Consider the following 9,759-nt stretch of genomic DNA (forward strand, 5'->3'; position numbering starts at 1 on the left):
TATAATAACGATGTCTAATCAATTTTGATCCTAAATACTTTTCTAGACGACACAAAATAAAGATATTTTTGTAGAAAACTTGAAATTCTATTCCTCCAAAAAACCAACCCAAAAGGAATGTGGTGGCATGATGATGATCTTCGCTATCTTCGATCACCACCTTCTCAAATCTCATGCACTCGCTTTCCTTAACCGTGTCAGATCCTCCCTCATCGAAACCCTAAATCAAAATGACAACTTTGTCCCTTTCTCCCTTCAGACACAATTCGATTCAGTTTTCAACGAAACCCTAAATTTCTATGATTTATCTCCTTCCGGTAACGAGAAGAGTTCGCCGTTGACCACGCTTCCTCTAATTGGGAAACCTGGTGAAGGCTTGAAGAAAAAGAAGAGACTTATTGACGATGGAAAAGACGCTGCGTTGGTTGATTTATCAGACGACGCCGTTTCGTTGCCGTTTGCAAAGGTGAATGATCGTCAGAAAGCGAAGCATGTATGGAAAAAGCACGTTTGGGTTGTGTTGTTGCTTGATTTGTTTGTTTGTGCGGTTTTGTTTGTTATTTGGTTATGGGTTTGCAGCGGTTTCAAATGCATGGCTTATTGAATTTTCAAATCCCAAATTTTTCTTCAAGAAGAAAAAATGGCCACTTTTTTTTTTTTTTTTCTGTTACGGTTTTTTTTGTCCCTTCTATGAGGGGATTCTTAGTTTCTCGTTTAATGGAAGTGCAGAATATAGATTTGGAGGAAAATCGGTATTTCCATGTAATTGGGGTTTCGGTTGCTTTTTCATCAGTTTTTTTTTTTTGTTCCTTTTTTCTTGATGGAAATTGCATCCGAAGATCTTGTTATTTTCCGGACAATCCTGGTCTGATCGTGTTTTGTCTCATACAATTGTTTGAGAATTTGTATTTGCTCAATTGTGCAAAGTTACAGTTTCCTCATTTCAGGTGTTTAATATCTGTTCTATATACTGACTACTGAGCATTATTGATTGTTACTTACTTTTCCTTATGCTTTAATTTTTATGATGTTGTAGTCTTTTATTATTTGAATTTCACAGTTTCATGGATTTGTCTTTGATTAGTAGTTGAGTTTAGCTTAGGTATTTGTTATGTCCTTATGTGAATGGTCATTTGAATAGGTTAGATGAGGTTGCTTGATGTAATGATAAGCTTTATATTTGAACAATATGGCCACCAATCCTAACATAACATAGTTAGTTCTGAAAAGTTCATCAGTTGAAGGGTTGAGGCTTTTTTTCTCCTTTGGCTATATATAATTTGGTATAATAACGATGTCTAATCAATTTTGATCCTAAATACTTTTCTAGACGACACAAAATAAAGATATTTTTGTAGAAAACTTGAAATTCTATTCCTCCAAAAAACCAACCCAAAAGGAATGTGGTGGCATGATGATGTGGCCAACTATGAAGTATCCTTTGTGTGCCGTGGTTGTATAAAAGGTTGGTCCTTGGTGGTGGACAAAGAAGTTCAGTTTCAAGGAAGTAGGATCCAGCACATGCACACCGAACACGTAGATAAGATGAGATGCGTCTAACTTTAAATTTTAGATAAAACAAATACCAATCGTTATGACTAGTCGGCTTTGGATCCTTTCGTATTGAATAAGAACTAGTGTTTAAACTTTTAACTACTATCTTCAAAATATCATAACTTCATTGTATGCATACTTGTGTAAAATTTGACATGAATAAACATTTTTCCCTTTTATCATCTTTTAAGGTCTCTTTGGTTCTATATAGGAGAGGGGAGAGAAGGTGCTGGAAATATGAGAGATTTTAATGAATGAAAAGAAGAGGAAGAATATTGTCATTTTGGTGATTAGTTAGGCAATGGGCGAAAAGGGAAAATGTGGCAATGAAGTGGAAGCATAAAATTACATTATTCTTATAATAATTAAAATCACATTAGACCTCATAACGATAGTTCAATTGGTAAACGTAATAATATTGATATGTAGGAATGAACTTAATATTTTTTATTTCTTTAAAAGGTATATAAGTCTAACAGTTGTAATGAAATTGATGTTTTCTCCTCTTCATTTTTGGAGGAGAGCTAAAATTGACTTACGAGAGATTTTATTGTCATCCTTTCTCATCCCTCAAAACAAATGAATCAAATATCTAAAATTTAAAATAATATCTAGTGTCTTCTCCAACCAAACACCCATTAGCATATGGTAATTTGAAGAAAAGTTATCTAGATATTTAAATAGTATTTTTGTGTGTAGAAGATATAATAAATATAATTATAAATTTACACACAATTATAAAATTATATATTTGAATTTGGGACAAAATATTCAACATAATAATATTGACATAAGTCAATTGAGCTAAGATTTAAGAATTAAATAATACTCTTTTATCTCATATTAAATTTAATATGTTATCTTTCAAAAATGCACTTTAGCCCTCTTATTTTTATTGATTTACGATTGTAGTCATCTTATTTTTTAAATTTAAGAATGTAATTCTATATTTTTAAATTTCTAAAAATTTCTCCTTTAATTTGGAATTTATTTTTTCTTTTGTGTCAAGTTGAACAATAAATCAACAAGTTTGAAGGTGCTGTAAAATGTATAATTTTTTAGGAAATCGATTTTTTAAGGTTTTATATTTTCTTCATTTAAATACAAATAACGTTTTGATGGCGTAGAAAATAAAATAATATAATTCAATTTATGCATTGCCACATCACCTTATGACTTGCAAATACATTACTCAATTTACTTTATTACTAAATAAGTTCCAAATTAAATGATATAGAGAAATTTTCTAAATTTATAAAATTGAGGTTATATTTTCGGATTCAAAATAAGAAACTAAAATCGTGAATCACTATTTATATTTTTTGACGGATAAATAAGTTATATTCACATATAAATAAGAATAGTAGAAACAACTTCATCACAAGTCAAAACATTTTCATTCATATTTTGTTATCAAAACCAATTAAAAATAGCAAAAAAATACGTCAATAATACACATAAAAATTTCAAAAAGCCAATGAACGAAAATCAAACCAAAATCTTAGTTCAAACAACCAAACTAATTTCTTTTATATATGATCAATAATAATAAGCAATGCAAAACTTGTATTCTTTAATGAAATTCATCTTCGAAAAAAAATATTTATTGGTGATTGTTTAATTAAACCATGACAAATATATATAAAATTAAGAAGATACTGAATTTAATGATAGCATCCCTAATAAAAATAAAAATAAACCAAAAAATATTGTTTTTCTTTCAATATCTTTAATTTTTTTATCTTAACTTATCTGACAACCCTACAATTAGAACTTCTTATGCCCCATTGTACGTCACATAAGCAAAATAAAAATATTCTAAAATAAGTATTGTTATATATTTTCAATATAATATTAGTTATTAAAAAAAATAACATCAATTATAAATATGGGTGGAGTGGCTTGTTTGGTTGGCTGAATCTATAGTCTTATTCAAAAAAACTTACATCGTCAAAGAGCGACTTAGAACCTAACTTCTAGAAAGAAATAGCAATGAGTAGAAGTATACCTTATAAACAACATTTAGGGGAATAACCAACGCATCATAGCAAAGAGTGCATAATAGATTTTCTATTGGTAATGATTTCACAGTACATGATTTTCTCTGATTGTTTCATCTCTATTATTTTGAAGCAGAAGTTATTGAAACAAATCTATAAACAATTAAACTAACAAATACATTCAACACTTATGTCAAATCCAGAACAATATAGAAACGTAACAACAACAAAAAAGAAACAGTATAGAAAAATCACTGCCATAGAGCAACAAGAGAGCAAGCAATGTTACTAGTACTTTATGGTAATAGTAATAATATACGTAATTTAATTTATACAAAATAAACGCACCGGTTAAGACCTAGTAACAGCAGGCGGATCATGCAGCTGCAGCCGGGGATCAGTGGAGACAGCAATCGCACAGTTGTTTCTTTTCAAAGCTACAAGAACCTTTCTTTCTTAGATTTTTAGCTCCTCTTTGTTTTTACTGACAAAATTAGATGGAATCTTTGTGATTTTATAAAAGCGTGTAATTTTGCTACTGACTGTGAAATCAAACTAAGAATTTACAACAACAACAAAAAGCACTTTCGAGCTTAAAAAAACACTGTAGTGAAAGTAGCTGTGGATACAAACATCCAGTTAGTTAGTTTGTCTTATTGGCACCTCCGAGTTTACTAAATGTCTCTCCGATGCAATAAGTAATTGAGAGAGATGAAACAAATGATAATAGTGAAAACGACGGATTTGGAAATTTTGCAGATCGGTCTTTGCTGAGACAGTAGTTAATGCGAACTTAGCAGTACTTGCACTGAAAATTGATTAGTACTACTAGTTTTGTTGGGCCTATTATTATTAATGGGCCGGCCCTTATCCGTCCTTTAGTATCTCTCAAACTCCCGCCACTACGGCCTCCTCCTCTCATCTCATCTCATTTCAATAGTCCTTAATTGCAATAGCATGTGGAAACACATCACATTTGTCAAATGCACATTTAAAACCAGCATTTATGAGCTACCACAGTGCAGTCAGTGTGAGCATTTATTTATAGGCACATGCACAGCTCTCTCTCTCTCTCTGCTTTGTGCAATGCAATTAATTTAATTAAATGCTCTTCCTACCATCCATTTAATGACTCTCGTCCCGTCTCCACAAATTGGCAGACCAACACAACACGCGACCACCTCCATTTAATTCCCCCCTTTTCTTTCATTGACTTCATCCATCACCCTAACCATTCACCCACTGCCACGTGTCCCTCCTCTTCTCATTCTTTTATTCAATTCCACTTCACCTCATCGCCGTCTGTTAAACCTCTCCGGCGACAGTAACGCCTCTGGATCACCGCATCTCAGCCGGCTCGACGAAAATACCGCCGCAGACGACCTCGAAAACATCGGACTCGCAATTGATTTGCTCCTTCTCGACCAGCTCCCTCCCTCGCCGTACCTAACACTCGATTCCGACAACGGAAAGAATCCTCTTCGCCGGAAAAATGGAGATTTCATCCCTCTATAATACCTGAACGAAAACACTCTTGATTTCCCTAACGAACCAAACGGAGATGGTCTTTTGCTCCAGAAACCGGTGTTCCCCCTTCGATACCGCCACGGAGAAGTCGTGGCAGGGTCGATTACCATCCTCTCCGACGGCAAACTCCGCTCGAAACCAAATGAATAAGAGCGTTTCAACAGAAAATCCTCCCTTAATTGAAAACGATTCTCGTCAACATTATTCGCAACGGGAGATTGAGGAGTAATATCAGGCGCCGGCAAAACAGAGTGAGAATTATGAAAAGGCGTTTCAAGGTGAAGATTAATAGTTTGATCGTGAAAAGAAGGACGAATTCTAGCGGCCATAAGAGGTCTGAAAGGAGATTCAGATTCAGAACAGAGAAGACCGGCGCGACAGAGAGGACAGTTAGCGTGCGAACGAAGCCAAGCGTCAATACAATCGAGATGAAAAGTGTGATAACAAAGAGGGAGGGTACGAACGTAATCGTGATCTTCAAATTCGAGTAAACAAACGGCGCAGTCACGGCGTGATTCTTGTTCGTATTTGGTGGTGTAAATGAAGAAGGGAATGGTTTTGATAACGGACTCGTCTAAACCGTAAGTGTGTGGGGCGTCAAATGTTGTTGAATCGTATTGAAGAGATTCGACGTCAACTAATGAGGTGGCGGAGGAGGGAGGGAGGAATCTGCGGCGTTGGAAGTGATGGATTAAACGGTGGATGGGAGGTGTTAGATGGCGACTGATGAGGCGGGAATAGGTTACGAAGAGGAAGGCGGCGGCGACAACGACGACCATTGCTATTAAGGGTGGAGTGAAGTCAACTGCAGGGGAGTTTGGAGAAATTGGGGGTTGTTGGTTATGCATGGGTGGCTGAGCTGGAGCTATCATGTTTGATTGATTTGGTTTATTGATGATGAGAATGGTAAGAGACTAAGAGGGGAGTGAAATAATAGGCATCCAATTATGTGTTATTCAGAGAGACTAGCTCTCACAAATGGAAACTACTCTGCTGGGGAATTCGGCATATTATATTGCCTTTAATTTTATAAATGCAATGCCCATCTCAAGACAAATAAATGTTACCATGTACCCAGGAACGCAATTGTTAGTGTACCAAACATATATTTTTTTATTAAAAAAATTGTGTATTTCATTTAACATATAATTATTATTGTATAATTCTTAATATTTATGGTATTCATTAATTTATAAATAAATATATGTGCACACACATAAATTAATAAAAATTACTTCTAGCGGATAAAATTATTAAATGGTATGATTACATTATTATTTTCTTTAATCACTACTATATACAATATATATATATATATATATATATATATATATCACAAATATTTAAAAATATAATTAAGTGTAATTAATTTTCTATAGATTTCATATAAAATAAAAGTTAAATTATTATTTGTTTTAACTTATTTTATAGTTTCACTTTAGTTCTTGATTATTTTCTAAAATGTTTTGGTCTCCTACTATATACAATATATATATATATATATATATATATATATCACAAATATTTAAAAATATAATTAAGTGTAATTAATTTTCTATAGATTTCATATAAAATAAAAGTTAAATTATTATTTGTTTTAACTTATTTTATAGTTTCACTTTAGTTCTTGATTATTTTCTAAAATGTTTTGGTCTCTTATTATACTTTTGTTAGTCATTTTGGTTAATTTCTATCAAAAAAATGTTAACTGTGAAACATATATTTCATCTGACTTATCTTCAAACGCATAAATTTATGATTTTTTTTAATCTAAAAATTCAGAAAAAATTCACAACTCACAAATTCAAATTCATAACATTTCAAACTCAAATAAACATGAAAAAAAAAATCTTAAACTCAATCTTCTTGTTGTTCATATTTGTTCTTTATGAAGTAACAATATTAATTACAATAAATAGAGATTTGAATTGTGATTCATTTTTTAAATTTAACTCACGAACTTTAATTTAATTAATTCGAGAATAATCTTTGTTGAAATAAGTTAATATCCATAACGTTCTGGATGTGTTAGTTTAAATAACACAGTTCAGTTTATAAACAAGTTAAATGTGATTAGTGAGTGCAAGATAGATACAAATAAGAAGAGTTAAGAAGATCACACAACAATATATTCTAGTTCACTTAAAATGAGTTACGTTAAGTCCTCACAATCTATATGATTTTTCACTGATTTGTTCAACACCAGAACATTATGCCTTGCACTTTTTTTTATCACAATTTGATCAATTACAACATTCATCTTTCAACCTTGAAATAATTTTTTATAGTCAATTTAAGTCTATAAAAGGATTTTTACAACACACTCAGTCTAACTTAAGAGATAGACTTGAAATACGAGTTGTTGTGTATGATAAAAGTATTTGGCGTCTAAAAACTTATAAACTTTTGTTTGAGAATGACTAACAACGAGAACTCAGTAAGATGATTCGTGAATATAGTGGGAGAACTGAAGTTTTGCTTTAGAGAATAACTACTATATGAACTTAAATGATAAAGTGTAGATTGATTGCTTGAAACTCTTGTCATTGTTTTTTGATTGATCTTATTTTTATAAATGAAGAGATGATTAAAAATTCAAATAAAGTTGAATATAACTATTAGACACAATGCCCAACGGTCATTTATCTCAACGGTATTGACATTTTTAACATGTAGTTTGGACTACCAAGAACAATTTGTCTTTGACTTTGTGACAGGGGACAACAAGAATGTTCTTCTTATCATTCTCCAATTATTTTGTCATTTACTTTAAAGATTCTTCTAAAACTCTTGGACTTTATAAAGTATATTTTTTTTTTGACGGGGGGCACGAGTCCACAAGTAATGACAAGAACATTCTTGATTGCTTTTAAAGATAGTCACATGATTTTTGCATGAATATGTATGTTTATACTTGATTTTATATCTTTTAATAAATCATTCGAAAGCACAAGTTAAATGATAATATGATCATAATCATAATCAGTTATTTAATTGACCATTTGATTATCTTCAAAATACTAGTTAGGAATTTTGCCTCAACACTTTCACCATTTCACCATTGTCAATGGAAAAAAATGAAAGAAATGAAAACAAAAATATGTTATAAATGGAACAAATGAATTTGATTTGGGTAGCTAGTGTGACCAAATTTGAATAGAAACTATAAAAAAAATTGTGAATCGCGAAGTTGTGAAATATGAGTATATGAGGGATATGAGAGATGTGTGGAATTGTGGCATATCTAAGTTTTAATTGGATTTGACTGTGAAGGTTATAAGATTTATGGGTTTGAAATTGAGTTTTTTTTATTAAATGATTAAATCATGTGGTATTTATTTTGTTCTTTAATTTTAACATTTTTTTTGTGTTATGAGTTAGAACTTTACTCAATATATTGTTCAGATATGTAGAAGATGAATGAAATGGAGAAAATCAAAGAGATTAAAAAGATGAATGAGATGAAGGTTATGGAGGAAAATTATGTTTAGACATTTTTCATTCATCATTTTTATGAATTTCAAAGGTTGGATTTGAATTTACATGTTATGGATTTAAATTTACATGTTATGGATTTGAAGGTCACAAATTAATTTTAAGAGTTTTTAGATTTAAATATATCATAAATTTATAGATTTATGAGATGAAATCGATAACACTTGTATGAAACTTAGCGTGTTTTTGACATAAATTAAAGGAAATAACCAATTTAGCTAATGAAATTATAGCTAATAGATCAAAATAGAAAGAAAGATAAAGACTAAAGTGAAACTATAAAATAAGTTAAATAACTAAAAGAGTAATTTAGCCTTAAATTTACTAAATTGATAATTTTTAATGTCAAATACTCAACTATTAACATTAAATATTTTGAATCAAATGAATGATGTATTGAGAATAATAACATTAATTGATTCAAAAGTATTTATTTTTGCTTATAATAGTAATCGATATTAAAAGACTCTTTTATGCTTGTAATAGTGTAAAGAGGAAATACTTTTTTAAATTATTTTTACTCAATTTGTCTCAAAATAATTGTCTTACATGTCAATTGTTTTCTCAAATTATTTGTTATTTTACTATAGTAATACAACATTACTTATTTTTTTCTCAAATACACTCTTATTTATTATATCTCAACTTATCAAACTTCTCAATTAATTATAAAAATGATATTTGAATAAATGAAACTTATTTTTGTCATTAAAATTATCAAAATTAAATATTTTTTTAAGAATTGTGCATCACTCAAATAAATTATTTAAAATGAGACATATGACTCTTTATGTGTCTGTGCCAAAATATTTTAATTTGAGATTGTGCATACGTAAAACTTATTATCACATGAACTCGTCTTTTCTCATGAAAAAACTTATATGAACTTTATGTCCATAAAAATGTAGTGATATATTAGTATGTATTTAAGATTATGTGAACCACTCCTTTACACATTTTATTTTATTCTAAAATAAACGATTCACTGATATTATGTAATACACACGAACTCGCATATCTAATTTGTCTTAATAGTTGATTTATCCGATTTTAGTTAGTCGATTAAATAATCCTAAATATAGTAAGTAACATTCTTTAATTAGAAGGATGATCATATTATATAATTAATTTGTTTGGATTATTTACATCATTCCATTCTTTAAAAAATAATATCATCTAATGT

General features: G+C 30.4%; 2 protein-coding genes across 2 annotated transcripts; one reads left to right on the forward strand and one right to left on the reverse strand.

Annotated features, from left to right (window-relative positions):
- The first annotated feature begins 133 nt into the window (after positions 1–133).
- LOC101512957 (phytolongin Phyl2.2-like) lies at positions 134–997 on the forward strand. The gene has a single exon (XM_004502602.4). The coding sequence runs from the start codon at positions 134–136 to the stop codon at positions 602–604; it is 471 nt and encodes a 156-aa protein (XP_004502659.1). The 3' UTR covers positions 605–997.
- A 2,602-nt stretch (positions 998–3,599) lies between these two features.
- Positions 3,600–6,159, reverse strand: LOC101513612 (RING-H2 finger protein ATL65). The gene has a single exon (XM_004502604.4). The coding sequence runs from the start codon at positions 5,951–5,953 to the stop codon at positions 4,847–4,849; it is 1,107 nt and encodes a 368-aa protein (XP_004502661.1). The 5' UTR covers positions 5,954–6,159; the 3' UTR covers positions 3,600–4,846.
- Between the last annotated feature and the right edge of the window lie 3,600 nt (positions 6,160–9,759).

The sequence above is a fragment of the Cicer arietinum genome, chromosome 5 (assembly GCF_000331145.2).
Source record: "Cicer arietinum cultivar CDC Frontier isolate Library 1 chromosome 5, Cicar.CDCFrontier_v2.0, whole genome shotgun sequence".
Lineage (NCBI taxonomy): Eukaryota > Viridiplantae > Streptophyta > Magnoliopsida > Fabales > Fabaceae > Cicer > Cicer arietinum.